At 45.8% G+C, this 20,549-nt stretch overlaps 1 protein-coding gene across 7 annotated transcripts in view; it reads left to right on the plus strand.

The window, feature by feature from the left end:
- The window catches only part of CCDC149 (coiled-coil domain containing 149), a 122,531-nt gene extending 106,592 nt beyond the window's left edge, over nt 1-15,939 (plus strand). For 5 of the 7 annotated variants that reach the window (XR_015166222.1, XM_086407782.1, XM_086407784.1 and 2 more), the window contains 2 exons: nt 2,616-2,732; nt 10,682-11,313. Coding sequence is in view for 6 of the 7 variants with exons in the window: in XM_086407782.1 (XP_086263908.1) it covers nt 2,616-2,732; nt 10,682-11,112 (548 nt within the window). In the remaining variant the exon portion in view is untranslated. Of the gene's footprint in view, nt 1-2,615; nt 2,733-10,681; nt 11,314-15,424 lie in introns of those variants that run through there. The other 2 variants (XM_086407787.1, XM_086407788.1) reach the window with 1 other exon arrangement.
- Nucleotides 15,940-20,549: the final 4,610 nt, after the last annotated feature.

The following is a 20,549-nucleotide window of genomic DNA, read 5'->3' on the forward strand; positions in this document are numbered from 1 at the left end:
ACATGACAGCACACCCACACATACCCCAGCATTTTTGAGGAGCCATTGTGGAGTGGATAATTCACTGTGGTTGAAGAGGGCCAGGAAGTCATTCTGCCCTAGAGGATTCCTCACAATAGGAAGACGCGAGGGTCTCCCTCCCACTGCCTTACCCACTCAGCTGCAGCCAGCTCCCAGCTCCGCCCATATTCTGATTCCTTGACCACAGGACAGAGTGGACTTGGAAGGCTTGTTGGGGCACAGAGGATAGAATGTGCCTCTGCTGCCAGCGTATCTGCTGGAAAGATGGAACAGGAATTGCAATTCTCCCCCTAACTTAGGACAGTGACTTATTGAAGAGAAACAAAAGAAGCCCACTTGAGACATCTGGTATGGCTTCATAACAACCATTATTGCTTCATGGTGTTTCTAAATTGTATCTTTGCAACATAAGGGGAGACCTGACTGGGTTGACTTCATCCTGTTGTTCAGTTGCTCAGTTGTGTCCGACTCTTTGCAACCCTATGGATTGCAGCACACTAGGCTTCCCTGTCTGTCAGCAACTCGTGGAGCTTACTCAAACTCATGTGCATCGAGTTGGTGATGCCATCCAACCTTCTCATCCTCTGTTGTCCCCTTCTCCTCCTGCCTTCAATCTTTCACAGCATTGGGGTCTTTTCCAATGAGTCAGCTCTTCGTATCAGGTGGCCAAAGTATTGGAGTTTCAGCTTCAGCATCAATCCTTTCAATGAATATTCAGGATTGATTTCCTTTAGGATGAACTGGTTGGATCTCCTTGCAGTCCAGGGGACTCTCAAGTGTCTTCTCCAACACCACAGTTCAAACGCATCAATTCTTCGGCACTCAGTTTTCTTTATAGTCCAACTGTCACATCCGTACATGACTACTGGAAAAACCATAGCTTTGACTTGGTGAACCTTTATTGGCAAAATGATGCCTGTGCTTTTTAATATACTCTCTAGGTTTGTCATAGCTACATCCGGAGAGCCTCTTAAAATATCCAAAGCTTCAGTTCAGTGGTTCTCCTTGGGAAACCTCTCCAGATTGTGGTCCTAAAGACTCTGGATTTCTTTCAACTTGAGACAATATCTATACTCCTGGAGAACTTCAGGGCCAGCTCATATCAGATCCCTCTTCTTCTGGGATGACCCTCATGAAGCAGAAACCCGAGAGTGATGGCTGCTAATAACAAGCTCCACCTGCCTGAGGGAGCCACAGGCATCCATACCCACCAAGTAAACATCAGGATTCCCAAGGATGCATCAACCATTTATTCACAGTTATCAGCTGTTTATGAAGCACCTACCGTATGCCAAACTCTCTACTAGTTTTGGAAATCAAGTTAATAAGATTACATGTATGACCAACAGGGAGGGTAGTATTACAAACAAGTTAAGGGCTCAGAGGTGCAGGCCAAGGTTCACCTCGTTCTCCAAGGCAGTGGACATCTTGACCCAAGTACCATTCTGTGCTCCACCAAACCTGAGTAGAATCATAGAACTTTAGAGCCCCAGAGACATTCAGTGACTTGGCTTCAGATAAGGTTTCATTCAAAGCCAGACAGCTGAGGCTGGAGCATGGGCTGGGCCATGGCCCTGGGGTTCACTGTTGGCATGGTGGTACCCACCAAGAGAATCTTCGGGGTTCATGGGCAGGAGTTGGAGATGAAATCCTCCCTCACCTGACCACTGGGCAGCATCACCTTCTGTGTATGTGTTTTGTGTCCATGTGTACAAGCTCACATTTCAAAGCCACACCTCCCTGCTCCCCACCTTCATACCTTGCCATGGCCTCAAAAATAGAGTTGTAATGGTTTTCCTTTCCTCTTCCTCTTCACCTCAGGCTTTCTCTGCCTGGTTAGGGAGCTCATATGAATTGATAAAAGGGTTTGGCTGGGATGTGTCTTTATATCCTAAATAGAGTCTAGCTGTGATCATTTGGGGAACCTGATACTACCTGCTGTATGACATACTTATGATTCAATTTAAATGACCAAATCTAATTAAATCAGACCCAGTGTGTATGGCAGTTCTACTGGTTCCATAAAACAGTCATTTCAATCTGTGAAATTTCTTGAGTGCTGACGAAATGCCTAAATGTTTTACGTGAATCAGTTCATTTTATCTCCACCACCCCCTGAGGTGGCTGCTGTTATTCTTCCTCACTGTACAGATGAGGGCTCTGAGGCTCAGAGAGGCTCAGTGACTTGTCTGAGGTCACCCGGCTAGCTAGTGATGGGCTCCAGGACACAAGCACTGCAGCATGGCTCCAGAGCCTGCACTCAAAGTGCTCGACTACTCTTGTTAGTATTGCTGTTGTCTCACCCAGATGAAAGCCATTCAGTTTCTGATAGATACAGCATGCTACCCTTTCACGGTGGCATTTGTGGGCATCTGTGTTCTGAGCAGACTTTAGGACTCATAGGCAGCTGGCCCTGGACCCCTCTGCCCTGCCTTCACTGTGGAGAGGGTAGGCTGGCCCTTCTCCACCATGGCACTGTCTATGATTGAAGAAGGAGCCTTGCTCACCCAAAGAGCCAGTCCCTTGGGTGGGTTGAGTGTTGCCACCACTCCAGTGGTGACATAATATGTCCACTTTCCTCTTTTCTGTGACAGGGGGCAAAGACACCATACTGTTCAGTGACCCAGCTCTTCCCACCATGCAGAGGTCAAGATCCCCACTGCTCAAGTTTGTGGAGCAGCCCAGTGAAAACAAAGCAAGTCCCAAGGATGGTAAGCAAGCCCTTAATTTCTTGACTCTTTCCTGGCCTGTGCCTGGTGCGGGGATGAGTGGACACCAGTCCTTCACGTTTCTGCAGCATCTGCAGCACTTTTGGGTCATCCCTCATGCTTCCTCTTATTTGGAGTTTCCAGCAGAAGAACACTGGTTCCTGCACTCTCAGCACAGTGGAACGAGGCTAAGAGTGAGGGTGCAGGATTTAAGCAACCTGGGTTCATATTGCAGCCTCACATCACACTGGTTGTGAGAACTTGGACTGGTAACTTCAGCTTCAGTTTCCTTTCCTATAAGACAATGAGATGAGACACTGCCAACCTCGGGGAAATCTTGACACATTGCCTGACATGTGGTAAGTAGTCTGGGAATCAGTTGAATGAAGGAAAAATCTTCCTTACCAGGCACACTTTCTGGAGGCAGTGTGTTTTAAAGGAGATCAAGGGCCCATTTAAGGTGCCAGATGAAGCAACAAGGTGAGAACCAGATCTCTTCCAAGGTGGTAGTCTCATTTCTCTAGCTAAACTATCCTTCACATCTTTCTGAGTTTTGCTCAGCTTCTTCCTACAGCCCCAATATGGTTGCCAGCTTCCAAATGATCCCCACTTCCTGGCATTCATGCCCTTGTATAGTTCTCTCCCACATTGGTCTATGTGACTGATGGGTTACAACAGAAGTGATGGTACATGACTTCTGAGGTCAAGTTATAAAAGGCACATGGTCTGCCTTGCGCTCTCTGACTTGGATCACTCACCATAGAGAAAGATGGGTGCCACATCACAATGATTCTTGACCATCCCTACATGCTCTTCATGTGGCCTGGAACTGAGGCCTCCAGCCATCAGCCACGTGAGTGCACCATCTTGGAAGCAGATTCTCCAGCCCCAGGCAAACCTTCAGATGACAGTAGCCCTTGTAAAGGTTTTGATGACAACCACATTAGAGACCATTAGCAAGAACCACCCAGATAAACTTCTACAGGCTCCCAAGTCATAAGCTGCTAAGTTTCAAGATAATTTGTTGTACACCATTAGATAACTAATATACATCTATTTCTGCTTATGCCAAAGCCTTTGACTGTGTAGATCACAATATACTGTGGAAAATTCTGAAAGAGATGAGAATACCAGACCACCTGACCTGCCTCTTGAGAAACCTGTATGCAGGTCAGGAAGCAACAGTTAGAACTGGACATGGAACAACAGACTGGTTCCAAGTAGGAAAGGGAGTACATCAAGGCTGTGTATTTTCACCCTACTTATTTAACTTATATGCAGAGTACATCATGAGAAACGCTGGGCTGGAAGAAGCACAAGCTGGAATCAAGATTGCCAGGAGAAATATCAATAACCTCAGATATGCAGATGACACCACCCTTATGGCAGAAAGCAAAGAAGAAGTAAAGAGCCTTTTGATGAAAGCGAAAGAGGAAAGTGAAAAAGTTGGCTTAAAACTCAACATTCGGAAAACTAAGATTATGACATCCAGCCCCATCACTTCATGGCAAATAGATGGGGAAACAATGGAAACAGTGACTGACTTAATTTGGGGGGGCTCTAAAATCACTGCAGATGGTGACTGCAGCCATGAAATTAAAAGACGCTTACTCCTTGGAAGGAAAGTTATGACCAACCTAGATAGCATATTAAAAGCAGAGACATTACTTTGTCAACAAAGGTCCACCTAATCAAGGCTATAGTTTTTCCAGTAGTCATGTATGGATGTGAGAGTTGGACTATAAAGAAATCTGAGTGCAGAAGAATTGATGCTTTTGAACTGTGGTGTTGGAGAAGACTCTTGAGAGTCCCTTGGACTGCAGGAAGATCCAACCAGTCCATTCTAAAGGAAATCAGTCCTGGGTGTTCATTGAAAGGAGTGATGTTGAAGCTGAAACTCCATACTTTGGCTGCCTGATGCAAAGAGCTGACTCATTTGAAAAGACCCTGATGCTGGGAAAGATTGAGGGCAGGTGGAGAAGGGGACGACAGAGGATGAGATGGTTGGATGGCATCACCGACTCAGTGGACATGAGTTTGGGTAAACTCCGGGAGTTGGTGATGGACAGGGAGGCCTGGCGTGCTGTGGTTTATGGGGTTGCAGAGTCAGACACGACTGAGCAACTGAACTGAACTGATACCCAGCACATGGGTATCAAGGTTCTTTCCTGTGTTTCTACAATTTCCTCTACATGTTCTTTTGCTGAGAATCATGTCTTCAACCATCACCTCTACCAAAATATATTTGAAATATTTTTTCCCAGTGGGTCTCATATACAGAGTCATTGTCCTATCTTTCCCAAAGCACAGCCTGTCCCACCAACATACTCTATGGACTTTTCAAATGTGACATCACAGCCCTTCCTGCTGCCCTTCTTCTTGTCACTTAACTCTCCAGCAACCCTCAGAGTCATCATCAACCACTCTGCACTTTCCTTCTCCATCCATATCTGGTCTGTTGCTACCATTTCTTCAGAGTTTCTTGCATCTCCATTCCTATCACCTCTGGCTTGGTTTGGGCCCTCCTCACCTCCTGGGAAAGGCCTCCATTCTGGTTTTCCTGCCTCCCAGAATCTCCTTACTCCCTTCCCATCTTTATCCTGCTGCTATAGGATAAAGCTTCTGGAGCACGTTTTCCATCATAGTTGTACTGTGCTCAGAAAATGTCAAGTGGCTCCCCAACTGTCTATTATTAACTGTTGTGTAACAAAGCACCCCCAAACTTAGAACTTAAAGCCACAGCTGTGTATTATTTATCATGAGTCTTTGGATCAGATGAGTGGTTCTGCTTATCTGACCTGGGTTCAGCAAGGCTCAGTCACCTCTGCTTTTGCACAGCTGTGTTTTGAAGCCCATTCTGATCACTCATACTAGTGCATGGAATCATAAGAGGAAAAGCCAAGACAGATCTGAGATTTCAACAGAGAAGTCCTCCAAGCACAAGCAGAATTCCTGGAGAGAGCCCCTGACTCGGGTGGTTTCCACGGTGGCCAGAAGACAAAGCTGGGACTTTCTAGCTTTGACTTTCCAGCCAGCAGCGTGTGGCTGTTTGCAAGGCTGTCCCGTAACACACCATAGCCCACTGTGCCATCTGGGACATGTCTTGGCAAGTGGTCATCCCATTCCAGCATCCAGTGCTCCCGTGGACATCTAAAGCCCTCTGTCTGCTGTGGGCTCGCTGAGCTCCCAGGCCTGCTAACCTGACATGGAGTCTGAGCCTGGCTTGATTTTCACGAGGGTGGCATAAGGGATGGTCTGATTCAAAATGATAGCTTCCAGAGTCCCATCATTAGCTTTCATTGTTCCAGCCCCATCCTTTGCCAGCACGCGTGGCAACAAGGAAGCGTTTATGTAGCTGCTGTCAGTGTCTGGGGTGGCCTCATCACCGCTGTATCTCTGATTAATTCCAGCTGAAAGCAGCTCGCACTCAGGAGGACAGAGCCCATCAGAGACCAGTTCACAAAAGAAGACGAATGTGCCCTTTGGGCCAGTGTTTGGGGAGGGGGACATGGTTTTTAGGAGACTTGCAATCTTTTCCACAAAGAGCTATTTACTGTTTTTCATCTTTTAGAGAAAGTGTTTTTTTTTCTTTACGCACTATTTGTGTCCTAACGCATTTTTATCAGTTGATTGCCTCATCATTATTGGTATGTATGTTGTTATTAATAAGTATTAATGATGCTAATTCTGTTTGCTACAGCAGCACAGATTAATTCCTATTTGGGGGTAACACTATTTTCCGATTCTGAGCTAATTCAGAAATCTTTCTTTTATGGAAATGGGCATGCCATGTGTCTGTTCTCAAAGGAAAAATAAAACTCCCACAGCTTAAGATCAACATTCCAGAACCACAGAGTTAAGGACGATTTTGTTCCCACAGAGAATAACCAGAGGCCCTCATTATTAGCTCAAGCATTGTGGTATTTTCAGTAACTTTTCTTAGTCTTCTGATCATGACTTGAGTATACATTTTGGATATCTTCGGGATAAACAAAAGGGAGAAGAGGATTTGTGGATCCCGCTGTTGACCCATAATCCTGTCTCAGAGCCTGGTCTCTGTATGGTCTGAGACTCCGAAAATCTAGGCTTTCTCAGGAAAAAAAATAATCTGCACTGCTGCTGCTGCTGCTAAGTCGCTTCAGTCGTGTCCGACTCTGTGCGACCCCATAGACGGCAGCCCACCAGGCCCTGCCGTCCCTGGAATTCTCCAGGCAAGAACACTAGGGTGGGTTGCCATTTCCTCCTCCAATAATCTGCACTAGGACCAAATAAGAGAATTACAGACTTGTTCATCCCCTCATTGTGGCTGTGTCTTGCTCGATAATGATGACAGCAGTGTAGCTCCCCTCCCCTCACCCTCCAAACGTTGAAAAGTTCTCCCTGGTAATCTCAGAGGTTTGCCATTTTAAAAGATTCATACATTTGAACACGAGTGGAATGTCACCTAAAGAAATGCCATGAGGCAGGGGACTGGTGACCAGAAGGCCTCAGTGTAATTTAGACCACTCTCCCTTAGATGCAAATTAAGATAGAGAAGATTAACCTGACCCACAGTAAAAACACTGCAAAAGGTTTAGGGGTTAGGTTGTTACGGATAAGGTTAATTAATTTTTCAGGGGTGCCAGAATATACTACTAAGTGTCCTGGTAGAAGTAATTTCATAAGAGTAATTTCCAGAAGGATTTTATTCATTTCTCACTGGTGAAAATTTTCACTGTAAAAAGACCATAATTTACCCCTTTTGAGTAAAGTTTCTCGCACTGTGCTGGAAACTGGCTCATTTTGGCTCTGTTTCCCTTGTCTCCTGTACAACCACTATAACATTTTTCACTTGTTTATACAAAAATTATGTGATTGCCTCCCTGAGTTATCTCAGGTGTAGCTAAATGCTTGTGTGAGTTAGAAATCTTTTTTTTTTTCTTCTGAAAGTGCCATTTTAAGAACTTTTAGGGTGGCAACCTGAACCTGGAATAAATTAATTTGAGGATTGCTTTCATTTATTAATGGATAGTATTGAAATATATGTACTAATACGTTCATTTATTCATGCACTGATGTAAATGTCCACAGATTCAAATGTTTAATAAGCTATTTATTGAGCCCCCAGTGTAGAGCACTGGCCAGGATAAAAGATTAATTGGGTAAGATATTAAACTTCAGGTGGGTTTTATAAAATAGTTATATGTAAGTAACAATCCAAGGGTTAAAAGCACAAAGTTCCCTTGGCGGTTCAGACACAATTTTGTGGGGATTAGGACAGTGGGGAGATTACCTCTGGGTAGATTTATCAAATAGGCTTCATGAAGGAGGTAGAGGGTAGGACTCACTCTTGAAACTGGTCATCTGGATGCATCAAGAGTGATGGTCATAGAGGCATCAAGCACATAAGCAAAGGCACAGAGGGCAGGGCCGGGTGCCATGAAGGGTTCTGTGTAGCTGGAATGTAGGGATATGAGGAGAGTTGGTATGGCAGGTAGATGGATGTGGAGTCACTTAAGGCCTTGAATGTGAGGAGAAGCTTGGGCTTTGCTCCCTGGGCACAGACAGCTCTTAGAGATTTGAAAGCTGGGGAAAGGCATGGTCAGATTTGTGTTTCAGTTCTAGTGTTTCTCACACTGTAACATCCACCCACATCACCTGTGATCTTATTAAAATGTAGGCTCTGAAACAGTAGGTCTGGGGTAGGACTCTGCGTGTCTGACAAGCTGCCAGGTGATGCTCCCACTGCTGGTCCACAGACCCCACTTGGAGGAGCAAAGTTTTAGGGAAGGTTCCTCTCCCAACAGGTTGGATCTGAGCAGAAGGAGTATGGGAACCTATTAGGAACTAACATACACTATCCTGGCTGAACAGATCTGAATAGTTACTTTTTTAAAAATCAAGACTTGCTTTAGTCACTCATTTATACATTCAAGAATCTCATTGTAAACACAAGTAATGGTCTCATTTTCAGATACAGTACTTACTGTGGTCAATGAGTTCTCAGGAGAGTTGTCCATAACTAAAACACAGGCTTTAAAGTATATATGAAAGAATTAAATTTTTGTTCCTGGGGGATTTCTGTGGTCATCCAAAGAGCTAAAGAGAAAAAAATGGCTTATTTTGAAAGGTGAGATGCAAATCTATATCAGAAGAACTAGAGATGTGGAGTGTGGGGACAGAGGTCAAGCTCTGTCTGTTGAAGGAGACCACAGTCCTCTTCCCCAGGGACCAGCCTGTCAGTTGTCACACCCACCACTCTCTTTGCATCATCTCCTCTTCCGTCATTCTTCCCACCCTTCATCTTAGCTGTTTCATTGCAGTCTTATGGTCCATCTGATTTCATCAGTATTTCATCTCTTCTAGAGTTTCTCAGAATTTTTGCCAGGGTTCAGCCATGTTTAAATTTCTTAAAACTTTTAAACATTTGATTGGGTAAATAAATGTTAAAAAACACATAGTTACTTAATTCAGTAAGTGAAATGTGATCAAACAAGTCAACTTTCTTTCAAACCTCCTACAGTTCTCCCTTCAGTTCAGTTGAGTCGCTCAGTCATGTCCGACTCTTTGCGACCCCGTGAACTGCAGCACGCCAGGCCTCCCTGTCCATCACCAACTCCCGGAGTCCACCCAAACTCATGTCCATCAAATTGGTGATGCCATCCAGCCATCTCATCCTCTGTCATCCCCTTCTCTTGCCCCCAATCCCTCCCAGCATCAGAGTCTTTTCCAATGAGTCAAGTCTTCGCATGAGGTGGCCAAAGTATTGGAGTTTCAGCTTTAGGATCAGTCCTTCCAAGAACACCCAGGACTGATCTCCTTTAGAATGGACTGGTTGGATCTCCTTGCAGTCCAAAGGACTCTTAAGAGTCTTCTCCAACACCACAGTTCAAAAGCATCAATTCTTCGGCGCTCAGCTTTCTTCACAGTCCAACTTAGCTCCCCCAAATTCCATCTTTCAGCTTGAAGTTGCACCTGCATGTATCTGATACAGGTCTGATTGTGGTGGGTTCTGCTCTGGCTCCATCTGGGGAACCAGGAAACATGCCCCAGCCCCCTTACCCTTGCAATCTGCCCAGCAAGCCTCTTCCAGACACTTTAACCCTGTCTGGCCTGAGGGCTAAACCAGTCTTGACTTCTGGAAACCTTGGTGTCTGGTGTTGAATGCACATGTCCACGTGCTAAGAGTTCATTCCCCAAGTGCTTCTTCCCAGGCACGCAGAGCCCCTGTGGCTTGTTAGGTTCAAAAGGGACATTAGAGAGCCCTGCCCTTTATTTTATGTCTGAAAAAAAGGAGGCAGAACAGGTTGTCCTGATTACAAAGCAAGCAAATAGGAAAATGGGGGCAGGAGGCTGGTTCTCAGGGGCCCACGTTCTCTTTCATCCCCCTCTAGTTGCAGCTGGAGAATTTCTATTATACAAGTTTAGGGAGAACAGTTTAGTTAGGAGGGGTAGGGAGCTTGAAGCTGCTTTTGCATATAACCTTTTATTAAAATTGAGGAAGTACCAGCGGTTGGCATCAAAGAATGAGGTGCTGATGGAGATTGAGGGTGGGGGGCACTCAATCTCTCCTAACTACTCCTTTTTCCCACACTGAAGAAGCCAGAACCACTTTGTATTACTGAAAAGCCCCAGATCTTCCCTGAGCTACACAACGCACAAAACCTTTGTCCTCAGTTTAAATATTTCATGAGCTCAAGAAGTCACCATCAGTGAGCGAAGCAGGTGATAACCAGGCTCCTGGAAAGGAGAGGTTACAGACACGGCCCACGTGACCCCTTTCCTTCAATTAATGACACAGGAGTCACCAGAGTGGCTGCTTTCTTTTTTGTGGGCCCTGTGTTGCCTTCAGCAGCATTTTCTACCTCGGAGGCCCGGCCACAGTGGGCTGGAGGTTGGGAGGAGAGGGGAAGTGAGGGCTGAATTCCAGCTGGAGGTCTGATGCTGATCCCCCCACCCGCTGTCTGTTTCAGGGGAGGCTCAGAAGCAAGATGAAAGTTGTGCTGCTCCCGAGGTGCTGGCAGTGCGGGAAGATGCCGGGAGGCTTGCTGTCAGCTCCCCAGCAAGTCAGAGCCACAGGAACCAAACCAAGCCCTTTCATCCCTCATTACTCCAACTACCTTCTGAGGAAGAAGAGGTAAACAGGCTTGGGAGGGAGACCATGAAACTGACAGAGGAGCAGGCAGCTGCAGGCCCAGAAGGAGTCAGGAGAGAGAGTCCCGTGGAGGGCCAGAGGGAGGAGATGGGGCCATCCCCCCCAGGCCTGACCTCCGACGGGCCCTGCCCCAAAACTTGCCGGGACTCCTCTGAGTCCAGCCAGCCAGAAGCCAAAGTTTCCACCCTGGAGGATGACAAGGACACTGCAGAGGGTGGAGGAGGCACAAGGAGCACTGTGAAAACATGAAGCGGAAAGAGATCAGGCACGATGCCATGTCGAAGGTACTCCAGACGTAAAGAATTACACATCAGAACAGCTCAGCGAAGAAGTCACTTTCTCCTAAAACACCTCCAAGTCTGCAAGTGAGAAGGGACACGGATCCGGTTGCAAACTGTGAATATTCTGATGATGCCAGCAGAGTCTGATTTATTAAACACAGGTCCTCAAGCTTTTCAGCGTCTCTTTCTGTGGAAGCCACACTGCTGTAAACGTGGCCAGGCACGGGTTCGTGTCAGCCATGTGGCTGGTTTTCAGCATCGGTCTCTCTGTCAGCATTAGTTTTATTTAGAGATAAGATGTTTTTCTATTATCAGTTAAAGTTGTTGGTCAAAATTATGGAAAGGGTTTGAAATGGGTGGGGTTTTTAATCAGGTGCCCGTCTTTGTCATGACTCAGTGGCTGTAGAGTAAGGAGTGGTTGAGCATAGTGGATCCAGAGGGCCCACAGCTCCTCTCTTCACATCAGGGCCGGGTGGGACCTCCCAGCATGGATGTTCTTGGCATCCTGCCTGTAGCACTGTCTGTCCTGGCACAAATGGCAAGTGGAAAGGGGCTTAAGTGGGCTCAGAAGACTAGGCTTTTGGTTTGAAATCCATAACGCCTGTTGAGACCTGTCTGCTGACTACTAGAGCTGAGTTTTCCAGCCTGGAATTCTAGAGGATTAATTGACCTGGAGTGATGGAGGGTTGTGGAGAAGCAGAGAGGAAGGGGACTCCAGTGGTGTTTTGATTTTTTGTTTCTGAGATGATATGGGAGCCAAAACCTGGGAATGCTGGTTCTCTGCCTTCAACCCAGGCTGCATTTAGGGCTTTATGGTCCTGTGGGTTGTGGCAAGTGTAGCTGCTTCTGGGCCAATCCAGGTTTCCCCACCGCCTGGAATCTCTAGCCATTGCTCCTGCAGCAGAATGCTGCAGCCACCCGCTCTGTGGCACCAGGCACTGAGGTTTTAAGGGCAAGGCAGAGCTTGTCGCCCTAGAGTGGAAAGAGAGGGAAAAACAAAGTCACTTTATTACAGCCTGGGGAGGCAGAGTGTGGAACCAAATTCAAGCTCTAAACGCAGGAAAGTAGAGAGTGGTCACCCCCACCTGCGGCTTCCCTTGGGAATAAAATTAGCTTTTCGAGGCAGCATCTGGTGCTGTAGGGCGTTCAGGGTTCATGAAATGAGACCTTTCCTTGTGCCAAATGCAGTTTATTTCCCAGGAATACCTAAAACCAGATCCCAAAGCTCAAAATGTCCCTGAGAACTGGAATCACTCCTTTGAGAGAGACTCCTGAAGAGAAAAGAGAAGTTCCCAAGGTAGGAAAGGTAGAAAATTCATCAATTCATCCTAGAAATCAGATATATTTAGACCAGGCTTGCGATCCCAGGTGTGAATCCCACATGTACATGGGTGGCCAGCAGCTCCTCCCCCAACACCTCCCTTCCACATTTTACCTCCTGGCATCACTTGGCCAGCAGGGAAGGTTCCATCACACTTGGCACTGTCTCAATCTGAAGGAGGGCAGGGTGCAGACTAGAGGGTCCTGTTTTTTTACCAGAGGCACCTGGAAAGACCTCCAGCTGCCTCGCCCCACTCACCTGAGGTCACCCCCACTAGCAGGATGCAGGCACACCCGAGTCAGCACACCGTGGCTCCTGGTGAGCTGGACACATCTACCCCTGCCCTCCGGGGCCCAAGGCCCCAGTCATTCATCCTTCTGTGCTCCAGCCCCTCCCCCTACCCACACCTATTCTCCCCCGCCTTCCGCTCCAGGGAGTCCACTTATGCAGCTGCAAAGCTTCCTGCTCAGGCCGGCAGCCACAGCAATTGTTTGCCTGCTGCACCAGGCCTAAACTCCCTGCAAATGTTTAGCTCTACTGTGTAGGACGCCAGAGCCACCACAGGAAAACATGGCCAGATTTAATACTGGGATAATAAAAAGAAAAATCTCTTCCCTACTATAGCCTTGGTTTTGATACACAGTTGGCCAGGTGCATGTCTTTAGGGCCTCCATCACCTGCTGAAAAGCAGGGCTTATAATAAGCTCCAGCACATTCCATCATGGATAGGAAAACTGCTGTGAGTCCCAGAGAGTGAGGTTCAGGGCAGAGGGTCATAGGAAATGCTCACCTAAATTCTGTATGTCCAATCAGCTTGGGGTTGGGGGTCTTGTGTTATTAGATGAAACTGTAGCCAATGAGTTGATCCTGTCGTATTTGTAATCTGAACATTGCCCTGTACACATGTGACACTGTCCCTCCTTTGCTATTCTAATCCAACATGATTCCAAGGACATTAAAGAGTTTCAGCAATTACTTAACAGTTGTCTATTGTCTTTTCATGAGTCATTGTGAAAGTGTGCTTCATTCTGTCTTCTACTCCACCGAATAACCTTGCATCAGTCAGGATCCTCTCAGCTACAGTTCACACTTTTAAGAAACTTAAACTATAGGGAAATGAATTATATTGCATAACAAGAACTCAGAAGTAGGGCATTTCAGGGCTGGTTCATTCAAGAAAGTTATCAAGGAACTCATTTTGTCTTGCTGCCCTGCCTGCCTCAGTGGCAGATACTTCCTCATGCTAACAACATGGCTGCAACGGCACCAGCCATCACTTGTTCTCACATATTGTCCAAAGGCAGAAGGAAGTTGTGTGTATGTGTGTGTTTTAAGAGCGAGTAACCCAATGCTTGTCAGGGCTTCCAAGGTAGCTCAGTGGTAAAAGAATCTGCCTCCCTGTGTAGGAGATACAGGTGTGATCCCTGGGTTGAGACGATGCCGTGGAGGAGGAAATGGCAACCTACTCCAGAATTCTTGCCCAGAAAATTCCATGGACAGAAGAGCCTGGCAGGCTGCAGTTCATGGGGTTGCTAAGTCAGACACAGCTGAGCAACTGAGCACACATTCATGCAACCTAGGACTTGCCACGTTTCATTGGTCAAAATTGTCACATGCCTGTGTGATCATGTCACATGCCTATGTCTAAACAGTCCTTAGCAAGGAAGATCGATTTTCTGTGATGGGTTTAGGTCTATCGAGGAAGCCTGTCCCTGGACATGGAGACTCCAAAAGGGTGAACACTGAAACAAAATCAGGTATTGGGAAGTGTAGAAGAATTGGGAGTAGATTCGAGTAGGCTGCCAACAGAACTGTCTCTGAACCACACATGTCTGTTCTTGTATTTTTTCTCTTAAAAACCACAATATTACATTACTGGCAAATGTAGAGTTGGAGAGAGGAGCAGTTGTTGTTTGTTAAGAAAAATGTCATCTCATCCCTCCCTTCCCCTGGCTTCTGCATCATCCGTCCTATTTTGTAGCTAGAATGTTCCCACCTCTGTTTACCTCTTCAAGTATGTCTGTCCTTCCATTATTTTTTTCCAGCTCAGTTGCCAGCAGAATGCAGAGCAGTCTGGATAAATGCAACTGAGCTGGCAGGTCTCTTAATGAAGTGCACACATGGCATTTCTTGCGATTGCTCTGTACCTGAGAGCCTTTGGGTGTGGATTTTTACATGTGAGTGTTTGTCATTCTTCTAATGAAGCCTCACAGAAATGGGTTGGCTTTTGTAAACCAGGCATTTCTCATCCCTAATCCTCTTCTTTTTCTGTGCCTCCTCTGCCCACCTCTTCTCCCCCTCCCCTTCTTCTTCCCTTGAAACATCTATTTCGGATGCCTCTCTAGCTAGGAGCCCTCTGATGGCATTCAGCTCAGGCCCTGCTGGAACTTCCTCCCCGCCGGCAGTCTTAAGGAAGCTAAATTCATTTTCCAGTTATTGTTCCTCTTTCTTTGCCCTCACTCCGAAATACACACCACATCATGAGGTGAAGTTCTAAAAAGAGTTCTAGTGTCGGCCATTCATGTGTTGGAGTGAATTGGGGGATGTGTTATCCCTACTGGAGCATTTGCACCCCAGTTCACCATGTGAATTGGTCCAGATGGAAGTCCAATCTTCTCTCTAAAGAATTTCAAAGACCAGCTGCTTGCTCATTGGGGTTATCTTTTTCTGTCTCTTTCAAATCACAGCATGCCTTTGCCCCACTTGGTTTCCTCCAAAACCTGGGGGGCTCTCCTGGCTGGATCATTTCCTGTTGCCCCATGAGCTGGTGCCCTCTTTCTCTTTGGCTCTATTTGAGCACATTCCCCCCTGCCCTTGGCTTTCATTGTGGAAGCCTCCATTTGGAACAAATGTTCCTCCTTAATAATACTGAGGGTACCTTCACACGGCTCAGTTAGGATGTCTAAACGCCAAAGGGTTTCCCTCAACTCACTATTGTTATATATTCCTTGTCTTCCAGATGTCTTTCTGAACAGAGAAAAATTTGAAGATCATAGAGATGCAGTAGAGAGCTCGGCAGTGAATCTAATTAGAAATGAGAAGCAGAAAAATAAGAAGGCCCCGTCTCTCGATATTATGGTTGCTCACAAAAACAAAATAAGTTGATACAGCGTGATGGCAATTTAAAATGATAGATATAGATGTGCTGCCTTACTTTTCACATCACCTCTTTACTAAATGAGGATTTTTTTCGGATGCTTAGGCAAAGTTTGCATAATACTGACAAGTATGACTTTCTGAAATCTATACGAGCCCAGGAATATATTTTGGGATCGTAGCGAAGGCCAGTGATAGCCTATTAAATTTAAAACAATAGACTTAAAAAAGCACACCAGCTGCTGTTTTGTACTTTGATTTAAAGAAAGAAGTAACTTCTATTCAGGTGTAGACCTTGTTTTATTGGATTCTACCATCATCGTGTATCATAACTATATATTTTTTGTTACCTGAAATTAAAATGTAATTTTCCCAATGTAGGTGATTGATTATCTTTATTACTTACATTATCCGCCCCACCCACCCTCGCTGAAGGCCAAGCCTGGGCTGAGCATAGTTTCTAGCAAACTGTAGCAGCTTATCACTTGCAATCTGTCACCTAAAATTATTAGATCATATGCTAGTTGTGAAAAATATGGAGAATGTAAAGATTTTATGCAATCAGCCAAAAACGCCAGATCTAAAATCAGTTGGTTTATTTCCTGCCATCTTTCAAGTTGACCAAAGCTCTCACTGATTTGCTCTATTTTCTTACGTTTTTAGTATTTCTGTATATACATGCACTGAAAAGCCCCACTTGGAAAAAAATGCACTGCAGTTCTGAGAAAAAGCTTATTCTAAACATCTAAAGATAGCATTTCTAATTATTGTCGACATTGTGTTTACACTGTGCAAACTTGAGCATTATTCTCACTTTACCAGCTGTGTCTAGGTAGAGTCATTACATCAAACGCTTCTAATTTTACAAAAAGAAATCAAAACAAGTGTGTGTTTAAGTCTCAGTGACAAACGCAAACCCTGTGAGTCAAATAGGCAAACTGATTAGCAAGCTGGCTGGGAAGTCAAAACAGCAACTATAAGGAGATTAACAAAATAGATCTGTAAGAGTAGAGGAGTGAAAATAGCCTCAAGGGGCCAAGTGGGGTCCTGTAGGCGGGTTGGTTGTACATATCCGGTTCTGTGCCGGGAACCAGATGCCTGCCCTTATGGCCGCCAGTCTTTGCCTCACTTAGAGCTGTGATCACAGAATTCATCTCAGCTGGCCTCCTAATGGATGTGGAACTCCTTCTTCCAAACCAAAGAGGTAGCAGCCTTTCCTTTACTTGAATCCTTCCAGTGACACAATCCTCACTACATTTCAAGGTCATTCAGTCCACTGTGCGAGCGTGCCAAATCGCTTCAGTTGTATCTGACTCTGCGATCCCATGAACTGTAGCCCACCAGGCTCCTCTGTCCATGGGTTTCTCCAGGCAAGAATACTAGAGTGGGTTGCCATACCCTCCTCCAGGGAATCTTCCTGACCCAGAAATTGAACCCTTGTCTCCGGTGTCTCCTGCATTGGCAGGTGGGTTCTTTACCACTAGCACCACCAGGGAAGCCCCCATCCAATCCATTACTGCTGCTGCTGCTAAGTTGCTTCAGTCGCATCAGACTCTGTGCAAACCCATAGACGGCAGCCCACCAGGCTCCTCTGTCCGCAGAGTTCTCCAGGCAAGAATACTGGAGTGGGTTGCCATTCCCTTCTCCAATGCATGAAAGTGAAAGTGAAGTCACTCAGTCGTGTCCAACTCTTCGTGACCCCGTGGACTGTAGCCTACCAGGCTCCTCCGTCCATGAGATTTTCCAGGCAAGAGTACTGGAGTGGGGTGCCATTGCCTTCTCCGAATCCATTACTAGGTAACTATTTTTCTGACCTTAAGCTATTATTATTAATCATTCATTAGATCCTTAGGCCTTAACACTATGCTATGCACCTCTCAGTAGTAACAATTTAATCACCACAACAAGCCAATGTAATAATCTTGTTTTACAGATGAGAGAACTCAGGCCCAGAGAGGTGAAGTGACTCACTTAGGTCACAAAGTTTATAAGTGTGGTCCAGCTGGGATTCCAAACAGGCCTTCCTACCTGAGCCTGAACTGTTGGTCACTGTGCTATACACGTTCCTTGTCCTTACAGTGAACCATAATTTGCCCCTCTAATATTTCTTTTTTTTGTTTCTTGCCTCAGGAACCCCATAGAGTAGTTCATCAACCCCATGTCCATGAATGGACAGAACAGAAATGAAGCGGATCTGCCAGGGTATCTTTTCAGTCTAGCGGAGTCAAAGGTAGTGAAGAGAGAAACTGAAAACAGAAGGTGCTGTGGCCTGAATGTTTGTGTTTCCTGCAAAATTCATGTTGAAATCCTAACCCCCAATATGATGGTGTTAAGAGGGGAGATCTTTGGTAGGGGTCCCAAAGTCATGAAGGGAGAACCTTCTTGAATGAGATGTTGTTGTTGTTCAGTCACTTAGTCACGTCTGACTCTTTTCAACCTCATGGACTGCAGCTGCCAGGCCTCCCTGTCCTTCACCAACTACCAGAGTTTGCTCAAACTCATGTCCATTGAGTAGGTGATGCCATCCAACCATCTCATCCTCTGTCATTCCCTTCTCCTGCCTTCAATCTTTCTCAGCATCAGGGTCTTTTCTAATAAGTCAATTATTCGAATCAGGTGGCCAAAGTATTGGAGCTTCAGTTTCAGCATCAGTCCTTCCAGTGAATATTCAGGATTGATTTCCTTTAGTATTGACTGGTTGGAGCTCCCTGTAGTCCAAGGCACTCTCAAGAGTCTTCAACATCACAGTTCAAAAGTGCCAATTCTTCAACACTCTTGAATGAGATGGGTGCTTTAAAAAAGGCTTGAAAGAGATCCCTTCCACCACGTCAGAACACAGCAAAGAGGTGCAGGCTATGAGACCCAAAGAGGCTCTCATCCATCATGTTGGTGCCCTGATTTGCACTCCCAGCCTCCAGAACTGTGAGAAATAAATGTCTATTGTTTATAAGATAGCCAGGCTGCAGTATTTTGTGATAGCAGCCCAAATGGACCAAGACAGAAAATAAACAATGAGAGGCACCAGCCCCTTCTGAAAAACAAGTATAAACTTCCATTGACAATCCTGAATTAACCTGTAATCTGGGCAGCAGTGTCAAAGATGGGGTGCTGGCTTTTTATTCTTGCCCTTTGTGTGTTCCTATGTAATTGCTGCCTGTTTTCACAACTTTTAATTGTGGGGATAGGCAAATGCATCTGAGATCAGGATATTTAAATACATGGTTTACTAATCCCTTATCAGTGCCAACCTGTACAGTTTAAAATAATATTTCAGACTGTTACCAAACCAAACTGGGGTCTGCTTGCCTGATACTCAGTAAAGCCAACCTACTTACACCGGGCTGTGGTGATGGAAAGGGCACCCAATGTGGGGCCAAGCGAGAATGGACAGCTCATTGAAAAGATTCAAACTCCCTGATGGTTTTCAGTGAAGGGTTTCTTAAGATGAAGGAGAAGGTCACAGGGTGCATGAGCCACTCAAGAATATCCTTCTGGTTGGCTGGTGATGAAGACAAAGTGATCTTTCAGGAATCTCAGTCATCAACCTTCTGGTTCCAACTGGTCTGGGGTCTACATGGTTGTCACCACGCCATGAACCTCTTTCACCTGGTAGGGGGTTTAGTATCTGCCAAATGGCTCAAGGATATGGCTTACGTTCTCTATAGCCCTTGAGGAGGAACTAAAGGTCCTTGACTGTTTTATAACTAAACATTTATTTAAATATAACAAAATATAACTATTTTACATTTATAAGTATTTGATAACTGAACATTTACTTTGTCTTGCTTGGTGGTTTTCCTTTATTTCTGTATTTTCTCACTTCTCTGATTCCATTTGCTCTCTAGAACTCGGGGAAGGCCCAGCAGGCTAGAGTTCTTCTACAGACTGGGGGATGTGGGGATGGTAACACAAGCAGTCTGTCCCTGGGAAGGCCTTGCAGAGTCCTATTCAGTTTCAAAACCAGTGAGAACCAGTTGGTGGAGCAAATTCACCAGGCAATAGTCTTTCTTCCCAGTTGTCACTTGGGTTCAAGGAATGGTTTTTAAATAACAAGTCAGTTCTAGTAAGAGGTAAAAATAACCACTGGGGATGAGTTTTTGGCTAAAGTTCTGTTTGACTCTCACTGCCTCAAGAGTCTGAGAGAAACAGAAGCTGCCTATAAAGAACCAGGGTGGAAAACTCACAGCTAGGAAGTGGGTCTATCCCAGGAAGCTAAAAATTTAATATACTTTCATTAATAAATGAAAGTGAATACACAGGACTGATCTAGTCCGTGTATAGATTATAATTTTCAAGAGCAGAGGCAGAACCGTTCCCCCATCAACCCTTGATCAAGACCAACCTACCTTTGGACCCCACTGCTTCCAGCTGTTTTTGTAATCAAGAAGTTAAGAAGAGGGACTTCCCTAGTGGCCCAGTGATTGACTCCACACTTCCAAAGCAGGGGGCCAGGGTTTGATCCTTGGTCATGGAACTAAGATTCCACATGCCATATGGCATGGCCAAAAAAAAAGTCAAGAAGAGCATTGTCCTGGTTGTGGAGAAGGCTGACAACTTCAGATACCAACACCAACTTCCCTGCAACTTGCCCAGTGACACTGCCGCAGTGGCCCTGTCTCCGCCATCTGGAAAATGGACCTCAGGCTTCACACAGAGGCAGCTGTGAAAGTCCACAGAGCCCAGCAAGTTGGTGCACCCCTCATGCCAGGCCAGTGGCTCCAGCACCAGGATCACTGGGAGTGAAAGTGCTAGTCGCTCAGTCATGTCAGTCCCTGCAACTCTACGGACTGTAGCCCACCAGGCTCCTCTGTCCACGGGGATTCTCCAGGCAAGAATACTGGAGCGGGTAGCCATTCCTTCTCCAGGGGGATCTTCCCAACCCAGGGCTTGAACCCACGTCTCCTGCATTGGAGGCAGACTCTTTACTGTTTGAGCCACCAGGGAAGCCCAGAATCACTGGGAAGGTTGTTTGAAATACATTTCCTCCT

Source organism: Bos grunniens, chromosome 6 (genome assembly GCF_055505025.1).
Source record: "Bos grunniens cultivar Pamir isolate PY7600 chromosome 6, Bosgru_T2T1.0, whole genome shotgun sequence".
Lineage (NCBI taxonomy): Eukaryota > Metazoa > Chordata > Mammalia > Artiodactyla > Bovidae > Bos > Bos grunniens.